The following is a 27,643-nucleotide window of genomic DNA, read 5'->3' as shown; positions in this document are numbered from 1 at the left end:
CTTTATAGTTTATACACGTTACTTGCCAAAACTAAACAACATAAAAGTATGTTTCCAGCAAAACACTACTAAAGCATAGGTTTCAAACTCTTTCCAGGTTGAGATGGGGTCATTTTAGATTCCATTGTTCACTGTTGCATAATCCAACGTTAGGTGATATTGAGCTTTAAATGATCATTGTAATCTCCTAACACAAGATTCACCGAAACATTACATGTAGTAGCGTAAGTATATATATTACACTGTGAGGACTTTGTAGTAGCTATAAGATTTGATGCCATTGCCCAGCTTGACTGGATTAAAAACAAAAGTTGATTATTAGGATTTTGCAATGAACTGATATTATGGGGGAGGGTAATTTAGATATTCTCTTAATTAGTAGCTTGGGGAATAAGCTAGGTAGTTGGGTTAAGGAAATTACACTATATATAGGGATAATTAGAGAGAGAAAGGCATGTTGAATATTGTGGAGTAATTTGGTTGAGCTTTTAAGAGCTTATTGGGAGAGAAATCAAGCCTCTCGAATGCTTGAATATCGGTTACTTCTTGTACTTTCAGCTTATTAATCAAATCTTCCTTAGTCTCTTGATTTATTGTCTGTTATCTATGCTAATTCATAGCAGATTTATGTCAGAAGAAACATGGGTAAAACATTCAGAATATGAATTCACATATCCAAATTAATTATAAGACTAATAAATAACAAAATTTAAACTGGACTCTGAAAAGAAAATCATCTTATAATGAGACAATGGCTGCAGAAGTATCAGATGCCCAGAATGTAGCCGTAGTGGCGTTAGTACCTAATCAACAATATTGAAGAGCAAAGATGGCAGAGGAAGTTAGCCAATTAAATCAGATCAATTAAACCACCATATTTCATCAGCTACCTGCTGGAGCTGGACTACATGCGAAAAAGTTAAAAGCCCATAAAGCTCAGATAAACTACAACACAAATCCATCCTCTACGAGTTCAGAGATTCATCGATGGTTTGTCCCTTCTTCACCATATACCCTATCATCGATTTATCATACGAAAATTCATTTCAGATACAACACTTGCCATGTTAGCCAAATTTGATATAAAATTCTAAAAATCACTAAATAATCAATAATCTAATATACAAGAACCTCAATTTAATAAAGATACGAAGTACAAACCAATCAAGAGGAATACTTTGATTATCATATACCCACCTCAATAAGTTGCAACTTTTCCCTCAAAAAATACTAAAATATGAAGATGAACCTGATATGGTGAAGTTAGTGGAGAAATCAAAGAAGGTTTGAATGCCCAAATTGTCGGCATTTGTTGAGCTAGATGCATTTTTCCAAATTCATACATATAATTGCCTGATAAACAACCAGTAGAAGAATTAAAATCAATCGTGGCAAAGGATGAAAGCAAAGAAATGTACCTAATCAAAATTGAATGTTCAAAATTGGATTTAAGTTGCTAAAAGTAAAGAATAAACACTGGAAATGCAAACCGTTTCAAATTCATTTTCCTCAATGAATCAATTAATAGTTACAAATCATTTCCGAAAACGGTTAAGTCTTACTCAAGGGACAAAGAAATGAGAAGTGAATTAAATAGTTTGTATGAAGGGATTCATTTGATTGTTGAAGGAATATTTGAATTAAATGGGGCATTGATTTTGAAGGTTGAAGACTCGAAGTAGAAGATGGAGGGGGTGGAGATGAATAGATGATAGAAAGAGGCATCACAGGAAGGGAAAAGAATTGGCGGAAGAAGGGAACAAAATAGTGAACAAAGGGAGTGACACGTGGCAATAGGGTGTACATGGTTTAGGTTTTTAAATACTAGGTATAGATTTTTTTTACGTTTGTGTCTGAATTGGTAATAAATTCTCATAGTGTCATGTTTGGATATTTTGTAAAACACAGTTTCATTTTAGAAAATCAAATTGTTCCCCACCATTTTAGTCCCAAAAGGATTTGGGGTCTGCTAACATGAATCGACATAGGAGATCGTCATTATGACTAATCAAACAAGAAAGGAGCGGGAAGTTAAAAGAATAAACAAGGAAGAGGGAGAAAGTGATATTAATGAAAGTAAAACAAGAAAAAATATTAAAGACAAATAACATAAGGGATAAGAAAAATAAAATAAGTACATTTGAAAATATTATATAAAAGGGAGCCAAGAAAAGACGGAGAGGAAAACAGTTTTGTGGGGGAAACTAATGAAAAGGTTAGAGAAAGGTTTAAGAAAAAAATTGAAAAAAAAATAACATAAAAGAAAAAGAAAAAAAATGTAAAGAAAGTTCAACGAAAAGGTTGCAAAACGCAAGAAGTAAACTAAGAGGGTCAAAATAGAAGATATATAGGGATTTATCTAGTTCTTTAAAGTTTTGAATATAGGGATATCTCTAAATCATTGAATTGAACTCGTAATCATTTTCCTTTTCAACAGTCAGAAATGCTTGTGGATTGCTTCCTGTCAGGAAAATTAGTTAAGCTCAAAGCTCCTTCTTGCTTGTGAGAAGGTGGAGCCTACAGCCTAGTGATCTTTGATTGCTTATGCATTATCCTGTCCTGAGACAAGCCCAATCATCTCGTAGTTCTCATCTTATGCATTGATAACCCCTTTCCTCTTAAGCATTCGTTGTTTTATGTGTTACTAAATTTGTTTGAGGAGAGTCTTTATTTACTAATTGTTTTGTATAAAACTGCTTATTAATGGCAACTCATGATAAAACATATGTGAGAGAAGTCCATTCATTTTATCCATTTGTCGTATTTTAATGCTGTTTTCAGTAGTATTGATAACAGGTACAACTCACAAATTGCAATTGGTTCTGGCTGTCTGTTTTTTGCTAATAGTGAATGCGATTGCTGTCTCTGTAATCCATGACTTAACTTTCTGAGAATCCCTGAACAAGAGGGAGCTTTTTATATTGAATTCTGCATACCCTTTGGGGATCAAAAACTCAAGAAAACATATATTTTCTATGTTTGACCAGGGTACACAAATATATGATCCAAAAGCCGGTGGCTGGCGGGACCTAGGCATGCTTGATGTTATGCAGGTGAAACAATTCTTGTAGCTTTTTTTTTTTGGGGGGCTTAGTTGACTGATTTTCTTGTATTATCTTTTGGCTTCTGTTTCCTAATACTAGTAGTGATAATGTACGCTTAGATCTTTGGACGTGCTGGAAGGCCTCAGTTTGACAAAAGTGGGGAAGGCATTATTATTACATCTCATGAGAAGTTATCCCATTACCTGCGGCTACTTACTAGCCAACTCCCTATTGAAAGTCAGGTAGTGTTTTAAGTATCTTTTTTTGTATGACCTTTCTCTATTTCCTTGTATATGTGCTATCTAGAAATTCCACCTGTTTATCCTTGACTCTGAGTGAAGTAGGAAGGATTCTGGTGGACATGATCTGAATGTTAATGGAAATTATGTTTCGTTCACGATTTAACTGTTGTTAAAATATGGAGAATATGTTATTTGATTTTCTTATATTATTCATGGGCATACGCCTCTATTTATATTACAAACTAGATGTCCTACCCTTCGTAAGATTCCTATAGATTTCTATCTCATATCATATAACATATGATATTCTATCCTTTAGTATAACTACGTTATCCTCGACAACTGTTCTAGCCTTTCTAGGTTTGAGATTTGACTTCCGTATTTCAAATTTATTTTCATATCTACTTGAATTTCCCATGCCAAAACGTCCAAAATTCTCTATTAACCTTGGATATGCTAACTCCCTATGAGCATTGCGTCAAAAGTGAATTTAATTCCATTTCTCAATATTATCTTATTATTTTTCTTCAGATATTTTGGTCTCTTTAATTAAATTATGGGAGGAACAAGGGGAAGAAATTTCTTTGGGATTGGCTTGCTTAGCCAGTCTTTAGGTTTCACGGTTAGAGAAAATGATAGAAATTTTGCGGGACTTTGAGCAACACAGAGGTTTAGCTGAAATCCTTTTGGTGCTGTCCTCTGTGGGTCTTTGCATAGAGGGATTGCTCATAATGCTATAGTGCTTAAATTAAGCCATTTATCTGGAGGGCTGAGGGGGTGGGGGCAATGTTGTTGGTCGAACATACTGTGAAGATATTATTGGACAAACTTACTATAAAAGAGCTTTTTGAAAGAGCTTATTGTATTCTAGCCAGTGTATAAAAGTGTGCCTTGGCGCTGAAGCCCAAGGCATTGGGCTTCAGCGGTTAAAAGGCATCAGAGGTTAAACACTTTTATTGGGCTGGGCAAGGTGATTTTTAAGACGCGCATCGCCGGGGGGGGGGGGGGGGGGGCGCTCTAAAACATGCCAAAGACGTACAAAGGCAAACTCAAGGTGAACAACAACCTTCTTCACACAATTTTTAATTTAAAAAAATTGCGCTTCACATCAATGAGGCACACCCCTTATGCTTTGCAACTAGGCACTAGGACCCCTATTATCTCTCTGTGCCTTGAATGTTCTTTTAATATTGATTCTAGCATGTTAAATCTTATCTACTCAACTTTATACAAAATTTATGTGTCGTGCAATATGGACCAATGAATTCATGTGCTGACATGTTATTTTGCATTATTCATTTATCAACCTATATTTACCAGCCAACAACCAAATTGGTTTACATACAGCTTGTTGGACCAGATAATACAATATCAGCCCTTAAAGTAAGTTTCAGCAATATCAGCCCTTAGAATAAGCTTCAGTCAACAGTCAACAACTCTTTGCCAACTTTGTTATAGGGGAGCTCTTTTCATTATTGTTATATGTAACTTTTGTTATTTAAAATTAGTTTGTGCTATGTGCTTATGTGTGTTATGGGTCAAGATATAATAAATTATTTGTTCTTGCGAGTTTGCTTTGTACTCGTGGGATATAAAATTTGATGTAAAGAGGGTATTCTTGGGTGTGTCCATCACCAAAGTTTGATCTGTGGGTTGTACGCTTGGGAAGGAGAAGTTGCTTCAAAGTTGGGATTTGGATACTATGGGTGATTTAGCCCGAAAGGTTGCTAGCTTTTTTTTGGATGTAGCAACTTGTGGCGGTTCTGTGGGACAGAATGGTGCTTTCATAGCATTTTTGGTTGGATCTTTAGCGTGGCTGGCAGCCTGGCATGCTATTTTGGAGTTTGCTCTATATATTTGTTTTGATTTGGATAGTTCCTGCCATTTTGTACACTGCCTTTTCGCATTAATAAGGTTAAGTTTGTCAAAAAGAAAGTAAAAAGGAATTTCATGGTGAAACAAAAAAAACAGTAAAGGACTAAAGGTTGAGTTTGTAGCTAGCCTTGTCTTATTTCTATGTTCTTTTTGCAGTTCATCAACTCCTTGAAGGATAATCTGAATGCTGAGGTTGCTCTGGGTACTGTCACAAATGTGAAAGAAGCTTATGCTTGGCTTGGTTATACCTATCTATTTATAAGGATGAAGATGAATCCATTGGCTTATGGAATTGGATGGGATGAGGTATCGTTTTGAGCTGTTTATTGTTATGTTTTACTTTCATACCTGTATATTTCCCGGGCTCATAAATAAGGTTTGTATTCTTCTACATATCATCTTTAGTAACTTCTCATGATTTTCTTTGATTTGTAACAGGTAGTTGCGGATCCTTCTTTGGGTTTGAAACAAAGAGCTTTAATAACTGATGCTGCTCGTTCCCTTGATAAAGCAAAGATGATGCGTTTTGATGAAAAAAGTGGCAATTTTTACTGCACTGAGCTGGGTCGTATTGCGAGCCATTTCTATATACATTATTCCAGTGTGGAAACTTACAATGAAATGCTGAAAAGGCATATGAGTGATAGTGAGGTATTTGTCATGATAATTTTTTTCTTTACTAATTGAATGTGTTGAGCTGATATTTGACTCATCTCCTTCACTCCATTAGCTTGTAACATGTTTTAGGACTTAGGAGAAAAATAAGATTTTAATTTTGTTGAGGTTGCTTGTGTAGTTTACTTAATTTTGACACATTCGTTCTATGATTTAAAATTGAAAGCATCTTAAAATGTTCTCATCTGTAAGTCGATCAGATTCTTTAGTACATTAGCAGTCACATTGGTGTTTGGTTCTTTTTGACTTGTAGATATTGAACCTTGTAGGTATTTCCCATGATATGTCATGTTGCATCAGAATCTTTTGTAAATGATAATGTTGTATTCTTTTTTGTTGGTTCACTGTTTCTTTTCTTCTACTGGTATAGGTTATTGACATGGTTGCACATTCTTCTGAGTTCGAAAATATTGTTGTTAGAGAAGAAGAACAAATGGAATTAGAAGGTTTAGCACGTGAGTGCCCCTTAGAAATAAAAGGTGGTTCCTCCAGTAAACACGGGAAAATTTCTATCCTCATTCAGGTACATTTGGTCGCTCTGAACGTACTTTGTCCCTCCATTATATTATGACCAGCAGTATATTACTATATTATAATCAGATTGCTGTCTTGGTGTATCAATTGTTCTTGCATATATTCCGTAGTAGTTGCCTTCATTGACATTTGGGTCTTTGGTGTGGCTTAATATTATGGCCTATTTTGTTTATGTTCTCATTGCAGTTATATATATCACGTGGATCCATAGAGGCCTTTTCATTGATTTCTGATGCTGCATATATAAGTGCAAGTTTGGCTCGTATTATGCGTGCTTTGTTTGAGATTTGCTTGCGGAGAGGATGGTCTGAGATGACAGCTTTCATGTTAGAATACTGCAAGGCTGTTGATCGTCAGATCTGGCCCCACCAGCATCCACTCAGACAATTTGACAGAGATATCTCCTTAGAGGTTTTTCTGGGAGTTTCCTAATCTTTTATTCTTTAATGAAGCAAGTACTGGTAAGATATATGTGTGTTGTTAATTTCAGATTTTGAGGAAGCTCGAAGATCGAGGGGCTGATCTAGATCGCCTATATGATATGGAGGAGAAGGATATTGGAGCTCTGATTCGTTATGTACCTGGAGGGAAGGTAATTCTTGTCATTTTTTGTGAAGTTTCTTATGCTGAGAATAACTATGATTTTTTCTGCATTTGCAGACAGTGAAGCAATATTTGGCAATGTTTCCAACGGTCCTGTTGTCCGCTACTGTTAGTCCTATCACGAGAACTGTTTTAAAGGTAATTTCATATCCTCTTTTTACAAGTGAACTTTTCCCGAATGAGACAATATCTATTTACTCCATATACTATTTCTATTGGAGCTATTGGATACCCCATCTTGTTGAAGACATAGTTTTTCTAAATCTGCTATATAATTATTGTTCAGGTTGATTTGCTCGTAACCCCTGATTTCATATGGAAGGATCGTTTCCATGGAACTGCTCAGCGGTGGTGGATTCTTGTTGAGGTGTTATGTTTGCTTTGAATTCCTAATTTACTTCATTATTTGTTTATGAGGAAAATCCCTGAACATTTTTCTTTCTGGGGAATATTTTCTTAGAGTTGCCAAGATTCTACATTTATTTTTCTGACATGCATTTCCGTCATTGTATTCATTGGATCTCGCTTCACTTTTTCCTCTTTTACCCTATAAGTCCGTGTGGTAAGCGGTAATAATTTGCGGGAATGGTAATTTTTTAAGGAAAGCCCATTACCTTGTTAATGAATTCCATCTCCAAACATGTGCTTTGTCCATAAATTTCCATCAGCACCCAATAGTCCAATATCACCATTAAAGTGGTAATGGATGGTAATGAAAATTTATTAACAAAATGAGGTAGCTGGGGATGGAATATTGGCGTGATATTTTTTTCACAAAATTACACATATAATTTACCATTACGACCATTTATTCCCACCTAGCAAATGCCTTTTAAGTTGTTTAACCTCTTCGCTACTTTACCCCTATCTTTCTCATCATGAACTTTAATTTCGTAAGGTAAAATATACGAAGGAAATTCCTTATTTAAATAAGGAAAGATCTATTCCCACTTAATAAAAAGTAAATATTACACGATATCTCGTCGTTAAAACATTTTGTGGAATAACTACCTTGTCAAATGTCACTTGTGTTTGAATCTCAGCAAAGGTTAGTTTACTGCAAGCTTGGGTGCATAGTCCATTTTCAGTATTTGAACACAGTGTAATCAGTAATCAGATATCTATGGGCAATATACCATGGGAGCAATTGATATCGTGCTTTCCCACTATATTTTGTCTTATTTTATTTAAAATTCCTATGAATCCTTCTATGGAAAATCATTTCAAGGGGCTTCTGTATACAACATGTCAACTGGGAAGCAGAGGAAAGAGTACTAAAGTTGGGAAAGGATGAAAATGTGAGGAGAGACCGAGTAACTGGAAAAGAGATGAAAGAAGGGGGTGGGGAGATGGTAGATCTAGAAAAGGGAAGTAGAACTGCTTCAAAGAGGTATACGTTTTAGTGTTTTTACTGCTCTATCTGCTCTGAAGTATTAAGTGGTCAGATGATTTGTTCCCCAATGTCAAAGACTCTAAGAGGTTTTCTTTAAGATTCCCAACAAAATCTAGAAGGGAGGAAAATTGATGTGTTATCTTCTCAGATTATGTAGGGAAATGTTATCCATTGCATTTATGCTCTTCTGACACTTTATGTATGTTCAGCAAATCAACCTAAGAAAAAGATTAGACGTCATGAGGTAGAAGGCTCTGAGAATTATGCAGGAAGATGGTGTATGTGAAGCATGGGAAAATCTTACAATATGTTGAAGTTCCTCCTCTTTCAAAGCGGAGAATGTTTATTGTATCTTTGTTATTTAATGCCTGTAAATAGTGTCAAGTATATCCATTCAATTGCCGCAAATTTTCTACCAAAAGGGCTGGGTTGTTTTTATCCTGAAGGAGGATAGATTATGTATTTTTATATATGCAAATTGAGTGTCGTATTAATTGATCTATGAAGTGTTCTCTGTTTAATGATGGTTTTGACATACTTCAGTTACAAGTTGGAATTTTTGAGTTCGACAATGCAAAGAGAAATGTGAATAAGAAAATATTATGGCTGACAATCTGTATTTCTCACTACGAAGGATCTTATTGTGAACAGGATTCTGAAAATGACCACATATATCATTCAGAGCTTTTCACACTATCTAAGCGAACAGCAAGAGGGGAGCCTCAAAAGCTTTCTTTCACTGTGCCAATATTTGAACCACATCCCCCACAGTACTATATTCGCGCTGTTTCTGATTCTTGGCTGCAATCAGAATCTTTTTACACTATTTCTCTTCACAATCTTGCATTGCCCGAGGTAATCTAAGATCTATAGTACAAAGACGAATAAGATTATTTTCCTTTGTTTTTGTTTTATCTAATTGTTCCTCCCTGTAAATTGGTACCATCGCCTGTATATTTTCTTCGGAAACTCACTTGTTTTTTTGTTTTTTCTACTTTTGCAGTCTCACACTTCCCACACTGAATTGCTTGATTTGAAACCTCTTCCAATAACCTCACTTGGTAACAGAACGTACGAATCCTTATACAGGTTTTCACACTTCAATCCAATTCAGACACAGGTTTGCATCTTGTCATACTTGCTACAATATGGTGTAATGTTTTTCTGTGATTCTAGTCATTTGATAACCTTTGTGGTGCTTGGTAGGCTTTTCATATCCTGTATCACACAGACAAAAATGTTCTTTTAGGAGCTCCTACAGGAAGTGGAAAAACTATATCAGCTGAGCTTGCAATGTTTCGTCTTTTCAATACACAACCTGATATGAAGGTTGGTTTTGAGATCTGTTGTCCAAACAAGAGCATAGGATGTATATTTCTGTTGTCATATCTTTCATCAGAGATGTTATAAAGGTTGATATAGTTACTGGTCATGCCTTGCAAAGTTGTTAAACTTCTTGTACGATGTAGACTTTATCTTAGTATTTTAGAAACAAGGGATGATAAGTTTTCTTTTAGTCTTACTTTTGATCTTGTCACTTTCGCCTTTGTCTTGTGTGAATAAGTGCATTGTCTTACTCCTAGACCCCTCTGTCCATCATTATTTTGTGCAATTTTATTATCTTGTCAAGCTTTACGAACTTTGACCGTCAACAATATTTAAGAACAGCATAGTCATGTGGAATTTTGTAGATCGGTCTGTGTATTATAAAAATATCAACTTTTGTAAGCTAATAAATACTTCGTACATAGTTAAAGATGTTCGTTGTCAAAGGTGGTGTCTTGAAGACCATGGAAGTCAAAATGTGTAAAATATCATGTGCAGAGGGGGTATATTTTGCACACAGCATTGAAAGTTTAATAAGTGATAGTTAAGTGTGTTTATAACATATAATTTTGAAATATTGTACTTGCAATTTCATGTTGTATTCAGTGTGTTTGGGAGCCTGTTAGAGTTATCAGCTAAAGCTGAGAATCACAGTATTTGTATGTTATACCTCACGCGTCGAGTCAAAATCGGCTTCTGAAAAACCCTGTCGAAGGTTTTACATGACTTAATGCCAGGTTTCTGTTGTTAGTCTAATCGAGAAACATCCATTGCTTGTGTTCTTGCAGGTTATATATATAGCACCTTTGAAGGCCCTTGTCCGAGAAAGAATGAATGACTGGAGAAAAAGACTTGTCACTCAGCTGGGGAAAACGATGGTTCTCTTCCTATTTTTTTACCCAGTTGATTTGGAGAGTTGAAATTGATTTGTTTTTTCTTCTTATGTTTAACAATTTGAATGAATTGTGTGGTCAGGTTGAAATGACTGGTGATTTTACTCCAGACTTAATGGCCCTTCTGTCAGCAGATATCATCATTTCCACTCCTGAAAAGTGGGATGGAATTAGCCGTAACTGGCACACTCGAAGCTATGTTAAAAAGGTTATCCCTCTCACCTTTTTGGCATGGTTTCACGTAGTTAATATCTCTCTTTTTTTACTCTCTTCCCTTTCTGAATGATAATCAATTTTACGTTGAAAAGGTGTATCCATGTCATATATTTTTGTGTCGTATAAGTTTAACTATTCTGTTTAATATTTTCTATTTTGACTATAACAGATTAACAGCTTAGCGGTTAGCTCTTCTCTGTCGCCTGTCACTTATTTTCTTGATCCTGTCCTCTTCTGATATGCAGCATATGCTATTAACCAAGTCTAGGAAATAAATGTTAGATAAAAATATCTCAAGTGAGGACAAATTATCTCATAAGCTGTCAAGATAATATGTAGCTATGAAGTTCAAGGTTGTCATGCATTTACAGTTTCATACATATACGAGATGTCTTGCATAAGCTGTATATTGCCGGATTAGAGAAAATTTAAAGATATGTCTTGATTTTTATGAATAAATCATTTTGGGAAGGATGACTTAAATTTGACTGGCTTTGGCCTTTTAACTGGATGTGGTGCGACTTGGACCATCTTATGTTATATTGTTGTCTTATGTAAGATTGTACCCACATATAAACTTGGGTGTATGTACATTTATTTGTTTATTTGCTACCTTTTAAACTGTTTGATAACTTGATCTATAGGTAGGGCTTATGATTTTGGATGAGATTCACCTACTTGGAGCTGATCGTGGACCAATTCTTGAGGTAATGATCTGGGTGTAGATAAATATTGGTCTTAAATACATGTATTGTGTCACTTCATAGCGTCACATTTTGAACGATGAAGCACAACCTCCTCTTTATTCTTTGTCTTATTTCTCTGGTTCTATTCCCTTTTATTTCCCGGACACTTTCCAGTTTCCACAACTCCGCTAACACTACCCTTGGAAAGTAACATGTTAAGAAGTGTTTATGTGAAAAAAAAAAGTCACAATAATCTTACATAAAAAAGAGAGCCTAATATGCGTTCTTTCGCTATATTCCTCAGAGTTCCTCATTAGTGCAACAATTAAGGCAGGCTAGAGGTGGAACCACACTACCATAGGATCAGGGGAAAGGGAGATTACAAGGGTGTCAAATCCTGTATAAGTCATCAACTTACTTGTCTGCACAAATAGATAAAAGGAAGCTAACGGAAACATAAACAGTAAATAGATTCCTCAATAGCAGGTTAATCAAAGAGGGAACAAAAGGGGATACCCCTCCCCTAAATCATGCTTCTTTGATAGTTTACTATTTCATTCTTGCACACTCTTCTCTACTAGCATCATTACCCTACGAAGAACTAATTCTGGTCATGCAAGTAACTTAATAGTAACATCTGGACTGTCATTTGTGGTTAGATTAAACCATTAGACTGCACCCTTTTCATTGGAAATATGTGCACTTGTTTTTTCTTGGAAATCTCACTTCCGCTTTATAAAATAATGAAAGGGTTGAGGAAATGTTTAAATCACAGGCAACCTGATGGGTTGACTACGTAAGCCCAAAGGTCTATAGGCCTATAGCCCTATACCCACAAACCTTCTACACTACTAAGAGGAGTCGCCAAGATTTGCAACTCTGTCAGTTTCTACTTTCTTTTAATTTTGTGTAACTTTCTGCAATGAATTGACTCTTGACTTCTTGAGTATGAAGCTAAACTCTATCTGGTCATGCAGTCATGCTGTTGAGAATTATCTATTATTGTTTCAGATCCATATCATATCTGATTTTCTTTATTTGATGTTCTGTTATGCAATTAATGCAACTATTATTTCCATGGTTGCTTATGGGAGATTGTGCTTTTAGGTCATTGTCTCAAGGATGAGATATATATCGTCACAGACAGAACGTTCAGTGCGGTTTGTTGGTTTATCAACAGCTTTAGCCAATGCAGGGTAAGAAATTATATCCATAAGTTGTTTTTCTGCATTTATCTTTCCTGCCCAACTTTGAGTTTGCGCTATAACCTTAGCTTTAAATGATTGTCTAATTTCCCTTGCCCATGGTCATAGTATTACAATACACATTGCAATTAGTTAAAGAGGAAGGTTGGAACTTGGAAGGAATATTAATTTACTTTGATACATGAGTTTAGGAGTTTGGTATTGAAGTTCTTATATTTCAATTATGTATAAACCACATCTTGAATATATTTACCATATTAGCTATGGATCTCTCGTGATGATGCTTCAATGATCTATAAATTACATTTGATTAGCTTTTGTTGTGCTCATAGCCTATTTTCTGCAGGAGTTGGTAGTTATAAGAGTACCCGAAACTTCTAATTGAGTTGGTAGATATATACGACTTTAAAAGTACCTGAAGTATCCAAATGGCTATTTAGAAGTTTAGAGAGCTACACATATAGTTTGTTGAAAAACTATATCCTACACTTAGTTTTAAAAGGCGCAACGCGCACCAAGGCACAAATGTCCCTGGAGCCTTGCACAATTTTTCATTAATTTTTTGTGGTATTCATTTTCTGAAAAAAAAAATGAAAATAGTATTACTTGTTGTCACAAAGGAGTAAAATAGTAGAGGAAAAAAATACTAAATAAAAAGGGGACTAAGGAAGGTTCAAATAACCTTTTAGCCACTGGGTATTCATTTAGATTCTCGAAAGAAGTGTGCCACACCTTACATAAAACGTTTACGTTAAAATAGGAAAAAGAGTAGTTTACATGACCTATCGCTGAAAGAGACATGGAAAAAATGGAAATATTTAGGGGTTTCTTTCCCCTCTATTCAATGTAGTAAATTCTAACTGTTAGGGAGCCATAAAAATAAAGTGTTTTTGGCCTTTAGAAAAAAAAAATTACTTGTCAACAATAGGAGCCTTATACCATAAGGCGCGTAAGGCGCTGCGCTTTGAGCCTGGGAAAAAGGCGCAAAGGCGCGCGCCTTTTGAAGGGTGCTTGAGCCTGTCATGGCTAGGCGCTAGGACCTGCCCCTTGGGCCTAGGCGTGCTTTTTAAAACTAAGATCCTACATTCTACATTGGTGAGGCTTACATCTGCGATCTGTCACCTACCAGCCAGGTTGTAGTTAGAAGCCTCATGATAGAGTAATGATAATACTCCTAATAGTATATTGTGTTGCTTTTCCACCCAGAAATCAAGCCCCAAATCCTTGAAACCTCTCATTTTATGTAACACTCAACCACCATAGCTCAGCAAGGGCTGCAGTAATTGCCGGTGAAAAGGGTGAACCCAATCCCTGCCATCTTTTATTCCTTTCGTACTGTCTTTTTGTCTCCTTCACTTATATCACCCCCTTCACTTTATTTTTCTACACCGACTATTCACTGCCTTACCGAGTCACCGGTGTGCCAACCTGCCTTGGAAGCTGTTTGTGTTTTTCTCTCAACTTCTTTCCCCTCTGGCCGCATCCCCCACGCCCATTCATTTTTAACCAATGACCAATTGACTCACTGTTGGTACTTCTTGCCTCCTTGACCACACACTCTCCATTGAAGCCCTCTCCTGGCAATTGGTAAGGTTGCAAGCCATGACTGATTCCTTTTGACGCCTCACTTGGTCTTGCCCAGTGGCCCTTCCTTTTTCCCGCCAGCACCCTTCCTCAGGCCTTAACCTCGTATTCCCCCTCTTCCTCCAATTTCTTTTGAAAATTTCCAGAAGCCACCCCAAGGGATGCAGGACCTTGTTGTCAACTTAAAGCCAAACATACCAAATAGCTGACAATAACTCTTCCAGTCAACTTGTCCTAGTGACAATCGCTGAAGCTTGTAAAAAACACATAATCCAATGCAACTCAGTTAGAAGTTTTCTAACTTCTAACTGAGTTGCATTGGATTATGTTATGCTATATACGGAGTATGAAAAGTTAAAAAATTCTAAGTCTGTGTATTGCCTTGGTCCAAAAAAATAGCATCTTTGAATCGCATATGTGTGCCTGAAAAATAGATTAATGCCCGCTTTAAATATTTTATGAAGTCTTGTACTACCTATGTTTTCCTAAGTTCTACTTAGCAACAGGAGAGAGATACCGAGTAAGATGATTATTTGATATAATTGAGTTCCCACGAAGTGGGTCGGAGATGATAAATCATGAATACAAGGTTTACATAAATGGAATAAAGTAAAAGCGGGTATAACTTATAAAAGCAGATGAAACGAAAAGGGAGTAGAAGTTGGGAAATGGAGGTAGAATGTGATTGCTTAACTAATTTATTAGTTTCCTGTTTAACCATTTAGGAATTTGGGTGACTGGCTGGGTGTCGATGAGACGGGACTCTATAATTTCAAGCCAAGCGTGCGACCAGTACCACTTGAAGTGCATATTCAGGTTAGTCAAGTTGTTCATTTAACTTTGTCTATGTCTGACTGACTCTGTCTGACTGAAGGTGCCTAATGTCTAAGTTATATGTCTCATAAAAAAATGGTTATGTGCAAATACTCCTTTTTTCGATTATTGTACACTATGTTTCTATTTACTGTTTACATGGAATGCATCCCCGCAGGGAGTTGGGAATTTTTATTCATTCATGAGACAAAAACCTATCCATTAGATTTATTCTGAAAACAAAAGCATTGATGATACACAACCTTTGGCTTAAATATTATAATAGTCGTTAATCATTAAATAAAACACTACTCACTAGTCCTGGAGCTGGTATAACAAAATACATACAAAAAATATGTTAATAAAACTACACAAACAATGATAAAAGAACACAAACCAACATAAGTTGGTGGAGTTGGTGGGGAACTCACCTTGTGACTTGGAGGTCACAAGTTCGAGCCCTATCAACTCGAAATGCTTGGGAGTGGCTCAAGCGATGACCTGCGGAGCTGGGCTAGTTGACCTGTGCTAGGTGCTGGTTCAGTTAGGGTCCCTTCTTCTTACCTATTAAAAGAAATGATAAAAGAACATCAAGAGCATGAATTTTGGAGTGAGGGGGCTGACTCTTATATAATATAACAACTAGAAACTTTTTTGATTTGAGGGAAGAAATTACTAGAAAATTTTAAATGCTATAGTATTTTTTTTAAAAGATTAAAATAAACTAATGTTAACACTAATCATCCCACAGCTCAATAATTTTAAAAAATCAAGTAAAAAAATACATAAGTAAATAATAAAATATTGGTTGACAAGAGATAAATACAACGTTGCTAATTATTGTGGAAACAAGAAAAAGGGTGAAGATTTGTTGTAAAAGAGAAGAGGAAAAAAAAGGGGGGGATGGAAAATGGGAATACTAAATATACAATTATCAAGGATCAAACCCATGAGCAATATATAAGTGCATGCAAGCACTTAATACAATTTTCTAACCATTTGAGACAACGGCTATAATAACATTCTGTTGCAGAAATTTCTTTTACTCTATATTTTGTAGGGCGAACTAAGGAATTTCATATCGTGGCTCTGTCCATGATCAAGAGGAATACCACTTGTGACTTATTCTTGTTAACATCAGATTAGACCAATGTTCAGACAACCCAAACCTTCCTCTTCTCGTTTGCTTATAGTCATATACTTCCTTTGTTTCTCAATAGGTGCATTGCTTTGATTTTTAAGACTTCATAATTTTGACCATATTTATTTACTAATATGAAATACTAGAGTCATTACTTAAATTGGTGTTAGGTTATCTCAAATTCTCAATGAATAATCAATTTTTTTTAATTATATTTAATAATCTTATAATTGAAGATGTTGACGGTGAAAGTTAGTATATAAGTAGTTCTAAAAGTTAAAACAATGCTTCTATCGAGAGACGGAGGAATTAAATAGTATTTGTAAAATTATGAAAATTAGATATTTGAAAAATACACATAAAAGAAATTTAAAAACCCCACTTGATATTGTTTTTTTTTTATAATATAACGTACAAATATGGTCAAAGTGAGAATTAGAAAATTCAGATCATAACACCTTATTTAGGTGAAGAGAACAAAGCAGAACCGCAAGCTAGCCGAATTCCTTTGTATATCTTCAATAAAGCAATTTAGGAAAATCCCAGATGCCTTAGCCCATAAAGAAGCTAATAAAGTCACTTTATCTCATAACGGGCCACTTGGGACAACAAGCCATATAATATGGCCATTCCGCTTCAACCAGCGACACACCACAAAATAGCCATTGTCGCATTTTGCCAAAGCAACTTCTTCTTCCCTGCACCAAATCTTGTAAAGAGAATTTGCAATCACTTGAAGGTGTGATCCAACACTCTTTATAAGCTGCAAAGAGTTTTTTTACAAAGGCAGAGAAGTAGAGAACCATATCAAAATGAACGGACACATGTGAGCAAGACTTGTTGTTTGCCCGACAAAGTGAGCAAATGTCGCTGCCGCTTTTGGAGCATATTATTGGTATTGAGCCTTCCCAAAGACAAAATCCACATCAAAGCTCTCACCTTCAGGGGGACCGTCAACTTCCAAATGAAGTTTGCCAAATAGAAAATCGGGGTATCTTGGGGTACAACTCTGTGATGACTTGGCAGAGACCTCCTATAACCGTCACCTACGCAAGGAAGGGACAAGGTAAGCAAGAGAGAATGAGGCCAAACCAAGTCTGACAGTAGCAGACAAACAACACAAAAGCAGCAGACAACAGCAACAACACCAATAGTAGTGGGTGGATGGAAGTACAATTGTATTAGCAATAAAGAGGGGGAAGGGCAGTAGAATCATTATTGTGTTTTGTGTTGAGAAATTGGAGACTTGTGACCTAAAGTCACTATTTTGGAGATTGGCATCCTCAAGCTGCCTTTTTGTGTTTAAGCTTCCTTGTAAGTTGAATTATCAGTAATCCAAATATCCATCCTTTCCTCTAAATTGCTGTCTATTCTGTAGTAGAATTGTGAGTCCATTACAGTTGGTATCAGAGCAGTCACGGTCACAAGGGGGAGGGCAGCCATGGTTAACTCAAACTCACAAAGATTTGAGGCTCTGGAAGAAAGTATGGCGGAAGTCAGGCGTAGAATGGGAGGAATAGAGGGCACGATGCAACAGGTTCTGGCAGAAGGAATGGCCACTATGAAGCGCGACCAAGAACAGTTCCAGGAGGACATGAAAGCTCTCTCATCCAGCTATAAAGAACCCAAAAACTCTCCCAGAAATTCGAACTTTGAAGAAGAGGAGGGACACTCCGTACATAGAAGGGAAAGTGAGAGAGGAGGGCACTGGAAATATCGAAAGCTGGATATGCCCTTGTTCGAGGGTAAAGATCCGGATGGGTGGATTCTCAGAGGGGAAAAGTATTTTGATTTCTACAAGTTGACAGAAAGTGAGAAAATGGATGCAGCAGTGGTGGCAATGGAAGGCGACGCCTTGAGATGGTACACGTTCGAATCTCGACGACATTCCATGCGTACCTGGCTGAGTTGAAGGAGAAGGTTCTGTTGAAGTTTCGGCCGACGAGTGCAAGTACCCTCCACGAGCAGTGGCTTGCAACAACCCAAACCACCACGGTGACAGAGTATGTGAACGCGTTCATGGAGTTCGCATCGCCGTTGAATGACATACCAGAAAGTATAATGAGGGGCCAGTTTATGAATGGACTGAAGGAGGAGATTAAGTCCGAGATCCGAGTTTTAAACCCGTGTACCCTGGACGACACAATGGATCTAGCAGTTAGGGTTGAGGAGAGAAACCGTGTCCAAGGCCTTAAAAGAACAGGAGGGGGAACCAACCGAAGTGGGCAGTTCTCCTACTTCAGTAAAAGCCCAGTTCCAACCAGCCTAAATTCAAACCCTTTAACGACCCAAACACATGGCCTCACTTCAAATCACTACAACCCAGTTGCCAAGCCCACACAAACCAAACCCACCCTTTCAGCCCAGGATTCTACATCTCACAACTACCCTGCTACGAAACAGAACACCTCATCATCATCCTCACGGTTCACCGGAGAAACGCGCCGCCTTACTGAGCGCGAATTACAGGAGAAAAGAGCCAAGGGGCTCTGTTTCAGATGCGATGAAAGGTGGGGCGTCGGCCACCGTTGTCAGAGGAAGGAACTAAGTGTCTTACTGGGCGGAAGAGGAAGACGGGGAGTTCGGGGCGGAGTTCGCAGAACTACACCACGATGAGGAGAGCTTGGAGGAACCACCGGCTGAAATCTCCCTGTGTTCGGTGGTGGGTCTCACCAACCCAAAGACCCTCAAGCTCAGGGGGACCGTCAACGGTGGTGGAGTGGTGGTGATGATTGATCCGGGGGCCACCCACAACTTTGTGTCCTTAAAAGCAATCAAGAGTCTGAAAATTCCGGTGAGTGAGTCGGTCGGTTTCGGGGTAGCACTGGGGAATGGGGAAGCGGTCCGCGGAAAGGGGGTCTGTAAGGGAATGAAGTTGGCCTTGGACGGTGGGGTCGTGGTTGATGATGATTTTTTGCCCCTAGAGCTTGGTAATTCCGATGTAATTCTTGGGGTGCAATGGCTAGAAAAATTGGGAGTGGTCACCACAAATTGGAAGACTCAGGAGATGCGATTCCAAGACAATGGGCAAATATTCACACTCAGAGGTGATCCTTCTTTATCTCGGTCACAGATTTCTTTGAAAGCTATGTTAAGGGTGCTAAAAAAAGAGGGAAACGGCATACTGGTAGAGTTGAATCAATTAGAAGAAGTTAAGGAGAAAGAGGACCAGTCCAGAGAGCTCTGTTCGAGTTTTTTGCAGGGGGTTATTTGGGAGTTTGGTTCGATTTTCAGCAGCCCAGTTGGCTTACCACCACAACGCGGGCACGACCACTCGATTGTGCTACGAGAGGGCAGCAACCCCGTGAGCGTTCGGCCGTACCGATATCCTCAGTTTCAGAAGGATGAGATTGAGAAATTGATAAAGGAGATGCTACAGGCTCAAATCATTCGGCCCTCTACAAGCCCGTTTTCAAGCCCCGTGTTATTAGTGAAGAAAAAAGATGGCTCGTGGAGATTTTGCGTGGATTACCGGGCATTAAACAAGGAAACCGTACCTGATAGGTATCCAATTCCAGTGATAGAAGAGTTGTTAGATGAGCTCCACGGTGCTGCCATTTTTTCCAAGCTAGACTTGAAGTCTGGTTATCACCAAACTTTGGTTCGCCCGGAGGATACACACAAGACTGCTTTCCGAACTCACGAGGGGCATTATGAGTTCTTGGTCATGCCGTTCGGCTTAACCAACGCACCGGCAACCTTTCAGTCACTCATGAATGACGTTTTCAGGCATATTTAAGGAGTTTTGTACTAGTTTTCTTCGATGACATTCTTGTTTATAGTACTAACCAAGAAGAACATGTAGAGCATATGCGCGTGGTATTGAGTAAATTGCAGGAACATCAACTCTATGCTAACATGAAAAAGTGCGAGTTCGGGAAGGAGTAGGTGGCTTATTTAGGCCACATTATCTCACAAAGTGGAGTGGCTGTGGACCAGGAAAAGATTCAGGCCATTAAGGAGTGGGTAATTCCCAAAAATTTGCGAGAATTACGGGGTTTTCTTGGCCTCACAGGCTACTACGGGAAGTTTATTGCGAATTATGCTCGTATTGCTCATCCCCTGACTGATCAGTTGAGGAAAGATAATTTCGGTTGGACTAAGAAGCTACTGCAGGGTTCAACAGGTTGAAAGCAGCCATGATGGAGGCTCCCGTCCTGGCCATGCCCGATTTTCAGTTGCCTTTTGTGGTGGAGACCGACGCCTCCGGCTATGGTCTTGGGGTTGTTTTGATGCAAAAGGACCGCCCCATCGCCTTTTACAGCCGCGTGTTAGGGGTGTGTGCGCGTGGTAAGTCAATCTATGAAAAGGAGTTGATGGCAATCTGTTTAGCTGTCCAGAAATGGAAGCATTATCTACTTGGCCGCCGGTTCGTGATTCGTACCGACCAGCAATCACTGAGGTTCATAACACAACAAAGAGAAATCGGGGCGGATTATCAAAAGTGGGTGAGGAAGCTAATCGGGTTTGACTTCGAAATACAATACAAACCTGGCGTATCTAATCGGGTAGCGGATGCTCTCTCACGGAAGGAGGAAGGGGAAGTGTAATTGGGGGCCTTAATATCCATTCCGGGTATTAACTGGGCCGACATTGACGGTGAGATAGAAGGGGATGAGGTGCTGCAACAGGTGAAAGAGGATATCACAGGAGGGTCTAAGACCCACAAGGGTTTTTCCATTAACACTGGCAGACTAATGTACAAGGGACGGGTTGTGCTTTCCAAGAACTCATCTCTGATTCCGGTTATACTCAAGGAGTACCACAACTCTCCTGTTGGTGGTCATGCGGGTGAAGTGAAGACTTACCTACGAATAGCTGGGGAATGGTTCTGGCAGGGAATGAGGAAGGAGGTTGCCAACTTTGTGCAAGAATGCAGTACTTGTCAGCAGTGTAAATTGTCCCAACGGAGTCCGGCGGGGTTAGGGGTGTTAACGAGCCGAGCCGAGACCGAACTTAGGCAAGCTCGGCTCGAGCTCGAAACTTCTAACCTTAGGCTCGGCTCGAGCTCGAAGCTCGACGAGCCTTGAAAACTGAGCTCGAGCTCGGGCTCGAACCTAGGCTCGGTTCGGCTCGAGCTCGGGCTCGAAACCAAGCTCGATTCGGCTCGTGCTTTGTTCAAGCATAGGAATAACTGTAGCCCAATTCAAAATAAGCTAAGCCCAAAATAGACACAAAATATTAGACTTTATAGGGCCCAATAAATGGTATTATTTGATGCCATATCCAAACAGCCTAATAGTCATTTAGTTTTATAAGTGATTCTAGTTGGCTACTTATTTGCTTTTGCCGATATGGGACAATGAAACTTTGTCAGTAATAAAGTCTCAACTACTGCCATTAACAAATGTGATTCTCTATTTTAAATTGTCCTCCAAAAGTGTAATGCAACGTGCACAATTGTTTGAGATTTGGTTGAATGCCATATTTCCAACAAATAAATCCCATGTTCATTCCTTCTATAGTTCTATAATAGGCCTTAGACCAGTCATGGCAGCTCCAATGGTCGTTCCCCTGAAGGAATTTTCAGCAATTGGTGTATCAAGAACTCTTAGATCCTCATATTTGGGGGCCAGTCCTTTAGTCACTTTACATTCGCACCCCTTTCCATTTCCTCATCAAGACCTTGACGAAATGCTTCAAAGAGAAACACCTCAGCTTGACAAACCAAATGGCCCATATAAAGTATGATTATTGCAATATGAGTTTAATTTATATGCATCTCATTCTTTCATTCTTTTGCAATAACCAATGTGGGATAGTCTTAAGTAGTAAAAATTACAGTATTATTAAAGCTCGAGCTTGCTCACGAGCTTTCGAGCCGAGCTTAGGATAGCTCAGGCTTGGCTTGTTAAGATCTCGAGCCGAACCCGAGCTCGAGTCGAGCCCGCCCGAGCCGAACTTTGACCGAGCTTTAGCGAGCCGAGTATCGAATAGTTGAGCAGGCTCGGCTCATTAACACCCCTAGGCGGGGTTGCTTCAGCCCTTACCCATTCCCACGGCCGTGTGGGAAGAGATCTCAATGGACTTCATCGAAGGATTACCCTTTCACAGGGAGTCGATTCAATTCTGGTGGTTGTAGACAGATTGTCCAAATTCGCTCACTTCATCGGGCTAAGGCACCCTTTCACTGCTCTCACAGTAGCAAAAACATTCATCAAAGAGGTGGTGAGGTTGCACGGGTTTCCTTCCTCTATTGTCACGGATCGTGACCGTATTTTCATGAGTATATTCTGGAGGGAATTATTTCGTTTGCAGGAAACAGAGTTGAAGAGAAGCACTTCATATCATCCTCAAACGGACGGTCAAACTGAGATTGTTAACAAGAGCTTGGAAACGTATCTAAGGTGTTTTGCATCCGAAAAACCTAAGGCATGGGCGACCTGGCTGCCATGGGCAGAATACTCTTACAACACTGCTCCACACCTCTCAACCAACATGACCCCATTTAAGGTGGTGTATGGTAGAGACCCACCCAAGCTGCTGCGTCTGGGGTTTGGCCAGACCCAAGTCAGCAGTATAGAAGAGCACCTACAAGAGAGAGATGTGATGCTTGATGAGTTACGCATTAATCTAATCAAAGCGCAACAGAGGATGAAGAAAAATGCGGATTTGAAAAGAAGGGATGATTGTCTTGAAATTGGGGATAGGGTGTACCTCAAGCTCCAGCCATACCGCCAAAGTTCACTGGCCAAGCGCCCTTTTGAGAAGCTGGCTGCTAGGTTCTATGGGCCTTTTGAGGTGCTTCAAAAGGTTGGTGTAGTGGCATACAAGCTGAAACTTCCCCACACTTGCAAGCTGCACCCGGTTTTCCACATTTCCCAACTCAAGCGAGCCGTGGGTAACCACCCAACATCACCAACTATACCTGATCAGATCACCCCCGAGTTGGAATTAGTGGTCACACCAGGGGAACTGCTGGAGTATAGGCAGAAGATTGATGGCAGAGAGACCAAGCTGGAGGTCCTAATTAAATGGCAAGGGTTACCCGACTTTGAAGCTACCTGGGAGGATGCTCAACTGATACAGGAGCGCTTTCCATCCTTCCACCTTGAGGACAAGGTGGCTCTTTTGGGGGGGAGTAATGTGATGACTTGGCAGAGACCTCCTATAACCGTCACCTACGCAAGGAAGGGACAAGGGAAGCAAGAGAGAATGAGGCCAAACCAAGTCTGACAGTAGCAGACAAACAACACAAAAGCAGCAGACAACAGCAACGGCACCAATAGTAGTGGGTGGATGGAAGTACAATTGTATTAGCAATAAAGAGGGGGAAGGGCAGTAGAATCATTATTGTGTTTTGTGTTGAGAAATTGGAGACTTGTGACCTAAAGTCACTATTTTGGAGATTGGCATCCTCAAGCTGCCTTTTTGTGTTTAAGCTTCCTTGTAAGTTGAATTATCAGTAATCCAAATATCCATCCTTTCCTCTAAATTGCTGTCTATTAAGTAGTAGAATTGTGAGTCCATTACAAACTCAAGAAATGAATAAAGGATTTAAATGAATAAGTTTCCCTTATGATCTCACTCGAGATCTTATCTAAACACTCCACAGCCTGACTCAAGCTGTTTATTAATGACGCACATATTCGCTCAAATTCTCATCAAGTGTATGAAATCAATTACAAAGAAAACTGAGCCATAAGCGAATAGCAGATAAGGACTTGCAAAAGTCGAGTATTGCAAAAGTAAGGTCTCAGACTCACAGGAAAATGGATGGCTTCCATGACCCCTGTATGATGTAGGTGAAACCCAGAAAAAGAAATTAAGCTTTTGTTCAGGTTTTCTTTCAGATCAGAGGCAGAAGATAACTTCTCAAAAGCAGCAAATCGAATAGGAAAGAGGGGAAAACGGACGATGAGATCCTTGTGAGAAAGGCAAGCAAGAAGAAAGTCTTTATGGCGCTACCAACCGCAATTCGAAGGGCGCGAGTTCATTAACCGCGGTTCCTTTGTTGCTGTTGCCCGTGAGGAAGCCGCCATATTATCCAATTGGAATCACTTTTAGTACTTAACCCGCTAAAACTTTTGTAAAGCATTTTTGTTTTTACTTTCAAACTTTCAGCACCGTCCTGTCACGGCGGAAGCTGCAGATTTGAGCCTCGGAGGAATTCTCTCTTAGCACGATAAGCTTTCTTTCACTGGTAGCGCTCTACACCTAGATTCCCTCTCATTGCTCCCTAGTAATCTAAATAATTGGCTAAGATTTTATGTCCTCATTAGGTTCTACAGGCCCCACATCAGAAGTTTTAGCACAAATTTGAAACAAAATTTCTCTAAACACCAGATCAGGACAGTCTTCAACTTGCCTGTCTTAAGCATATTAAAATTATTATTAAGGATACGGGACACTTCAGATTCAATCTCCAACTTTGCATAGAGCTGCTAAGGCCTTGTTTGGGAGTAGCCCTTACTCACATCTCCATATCTCCCACCAAGAAATAAGTTCAATGAAATTCATCATGGGGTTGAGGTAGGTTTCTTTGCAGACCCTGTTAGAGCGTTTTCTAGTCCAGTGTTCTTAATGTCAGGTTTCCTAGAAATAGATCTTTAAGCTGGGAGGACTTTGTGGGATGGAGTTGGTTTTTTTTTTTGCTTCTCTATGATTTTTTTCATTGGTGTATCTGAGCGCTTAGGTTGGTCTGATGCTTTTTTTGGTTGGTACGCTATTTTCCGTCATTAGTGCTTTAAACACATTCCTTGTTTACTCTGGATTTTAATATATCTTTTTCTTATGTAATAAATTCTTCTCTTTACCCTAAGATGGAGGGAAATTTCATTTGATTTACGTACTGACGTTAGTTGTCATAGTATAAATGTATAATTCGCAAATTTTAGTTAGTTTACGTCTTTCAGTTACAAGATAATTATTTGAGTTCATTAAATGAGTATTGCTGAGAGGTGACTGGTTATCTTCTGCTTCTCACGAATAGGGATACCCTGGGAAATTCTATTGTCCAAGGATGAATAGCATGAACAAACCTGCATATGCTGCTATCTGTTCGCACTCACCTACAAAGCCAGTTCTTATTTTTGTGTCCTCACGTCGACAAACAAGACTGACTGCTTTGGACCTAATTCAGGTATTTGGAGTATATTTGAACAGGCTTTGTGTATTTGTTTTTTCCTTTTTTTTTTGTGCGTGTGTAGATCATATTTTACATTCATGAATATTTGTAACATTTAGTACTTTCCTTGCCCTTCGCTTGCTATTAGTATGCTGCATCTGATGAGCATCCAAGGAAGTTCTTGAATATTTCAGAAGAAGCACTGCAGATGATTCTATCCCAAATTACAGATCAGAACCTGAGGCACACCTTGCAGTTTGGCATTGGTTTGCATCATGCTGGATTGAATGACAAGGATCGATCTGCAGTTGAAGAACTGTTTGGGAACAACAAGATTCAGGTTTGTCAACTGACTAAGTTCAGAAGCTTTATTTGATGTGTTGTAAAATTCTTGCATACTGATTTGAATTAGCACGCATTGCCTATCTTCCCATTCTTTGATTATCTTGCAGCTTCTTGAGCATAAGACTTCTATGCTTAATAAGGTCAAACGTTTTGGTCTTTATAGGTATTGGTGTCAACTAGTACATTGGCTTGGGGTGTGAACCTTCCTGCACATCTTGTGATTATTAAGGTTAGCCACTACGTGTATGTAAATTCTATTACTGTTTTAATCTCCTACTATCATTTTCCCTATACAGATATGCTATATACCTGTTTTTTGTGTGTGTGTTTTGATGATAGCGTACTAGTTGTTAGTTGAAAGAGAGAAAGGAGGGACGGATAGGGGAGGGGGCATATATCTTCTTTTCTATTTGTTTCATTAGATGCTTGATGAAGAATATTTATATTTAGCATTTTGTAGTTATTTAGCTTTGGTTATCTCTTTCTTATCGCTCGAATCTGGCCGTACTTAATTTCTATATCATTTCTGTTTTGGTGGGTGCTTCCCGAGTCTGGACTAGATGTTGCGATGCTTGAGTGTCATTGACAATAGAGAAATGAGAAACTGTTGATATTTAGCAGCTGGGCTGTGGAAGATGGTTGTGTATACAATATTGACAGGGTAAGACAGAACAAATGTGCAGTATTGATGGGAAAGTTGATTAGGATTGAAATGCTTGGCGCTGCTGTTTCGTTGAACTTGAGAAGAAATTATAAATATGATAGATTATTTGTAATACGCCTCTGTAAAGAATCCTTTTGGCCCCATTTAGAAAGGAAGCTTGGTGTTGCATGCATAAAGTTTTCCCTTTACCTATCTCGAAGCCTGGTTCTTGCATTGAGATTTATATAAGAAATCAGGCTCATAACCCTCAGCTTACAAATGAATCAAAAGCTGAGTATTCAGTTAACCTCTATTACTTTTCTTGTTTCCCTTGATTGTCCTATCTACTACCGTCCATCTCTTCAGTTTCAAACTTTCAATTCGTGTTAAATTCTTGAGTTGTCGTGTTGGATGCAGGGAACAGAATTTTTTGATGGGAAAACAAAAAGATATGTTGATTTTCCTATAACAGATATCTTGCAAATGATGGGTCGTGCAGGTCGACCTCAATATGACCAGCATGGGAAAGCAGTCATTTTGGTTCATGAACCCAAAAAGAGTTTCTATAAAAAGGTCATATTTGTATATACATATTGCTATTGCATTTTTGCTAGAACCTGTTGGCTTAAAAGCATTTTTTTCTTTGCAGTTCCTTTATGAACCCTTTCCAGTCGAGAGTAGTCTACGGGAGCATTTGCATAATCACTTTAATGCAGAAATTGTGTCTGGCACAATTTGCCACAAGGAGGATGCGATCCACTACTTGACCTGGACTTATCTTTACCGAAGACTGGTAAATCCCGGCTTATTACTTTAATACTTTTCCATTGCATGTGAATTATGACAAGAAGCAACGGAGTTGCTCATTATTTGAAAATATGTTGGACTCGTCAGTAAGCTATTGGTACTCTCTGCTTTTTTTTTTTTCATTGTTACTCAACTAGAGTGTTAGTGTCTACCGATGTATAATATGCTCTGTTCTCTTGCTTTCCATGTTACTCAGGATTTCTCTATTCTTATGTAGTGCTAATGTCTATCTTTTATACCCCTTTTGTTTTTTTAAGGACAATGCGCACTTAAACATTACAACAATTGTGTGTAAGTAGTTGTAGTATCTTTGTTGGCATTGTTGTTTTCATTACAACAAAAATTTTGCTCTTTGAATGTGTATGACTAGGCTAATAGGAAGTTGGATCATTGGATGTAATATAATCCCTCGATTCACTCTAGTTTTTAGGTACAATGTGATGTACAAAGAGGTACTAGCGGTTCTATGTAGTTTTGGTTATTGGGTTAGGGTAATCCAATGGGTACTTACAGGTCAGGGTCAAGTTAAAGGTGCTTTTTATTGGACATGG

The 27,643-nt window shown here is 38.6% G+C and overlaps 1 protein-coding gene across 5 annotated transcripts in view; it reads left to right on the top strand.

The window, feature by feature from the left end:
- LOC110789885 (DExH-box ATP-dependent RNA helicase DExH14) overlaps positions 1-27,643 on the top strand; it is a 51,286-nt gene that overhangs the window by 15,132 nt on the left and 8,511 nt on the right. For 3 of the 5 annotated variants that reach the window (XR_008921697.1, XM_021994601.2, XM_056829271.1), the window contains 22 exons: positions 2,988-3,053; positions 3,164-3,286; positions 5,318-5,467; positions 5,600-5,812; positions 6,207-6,359; positions 6,557-6,781; positions 6,861-6,962; positions 7,031-7,111; positions 7,260-7,340; positions 9,018-9,221; positions 9,370-9,486; positions 9,573-9,695; positions 10,481-10,570; positions 10,668-10,793; positions 11,446-11,508; positions 12,595-12,683; positions 15,002-15,092; positions 25,163-25,312; positions 25,446-25,637; positions 25,806-25,871; positions 26,703-26,858; positions 26,935-27,078. Coding sequence is in view for 3 of the 5 variants with exons in the window: in XM_021994601.2 (XP_021850293.1) it covers positions 2,988-3,053; positions 3,164-3,286; positions 5,318-5,467; positions 5,600-5,812; positions 6,207-6,359; positions 6,557-6,781; positions 6,861-6,962; positions 7,031-7,111; positions 7,260-7,340; positions 9,018-9,221; positions 9,370-9,486; positions 9,573-9,695; positions 10,481-10,570; positions 10,668-10,793; positions 11,446-11,508; positions 12,595-12,683; positions 15,002-15,092; positions 25,163-25,312; positions 25,446-25,637; positions 25,806-25,871; positions 26,703-26,858; positions 26,935-27,078 (2,805 nt within the window). In the remaining 2 variants the exon portion in view is untranslated. Of the gene's footprint in view, positions 1-2,987; positions 3,054-3,163; positions 3,287-5,317; positions 5,468-5,599; positions 5,813-6,206; positions 6,360-6,556; positions 6,782-6,860; positions 6,963-7,030; positions 7,112-7,259; positions 7,341-9,017; positions 9,222-9,369; positions 9,487-9,572; positions 9,696-10,480; positions 10,571-10,667; positions 10,794-11,445; positions 11,509-12,594; positions 12,684-15,001; positions 15,093-22,488; positions 23,643-25,162; positions 25,313-25,445; positions 25,638-25,805; positions 25,872-26,702; positions 26,859-26,934; positions 27,079-27,643 lie in introns of those variants that run through there. The other 2 variants (XR_008921698.1, XM_056829270.1) reach the window with 2 other exon arrangements.

The sequence above is a fragment of the Spinacia oleracea genome, chromosome 5 (assembly GCF_020520425.1).
Source record: "Spinacia oleracea cultivar Varoflay chromosome 5, BTI_SOV_V1, whole genome shotgun sequence".
NCBI classification, from domain to species: Eukaryota; Viridiplantae; Streptophyta; class Magnoliopsida; order Caryophyllales; family Amaranthaceae; genus Spinacia; species Spinacia oleracea.
This window is presented reverse-complemented; position numbering and strand designations above follow the sequence as displayed.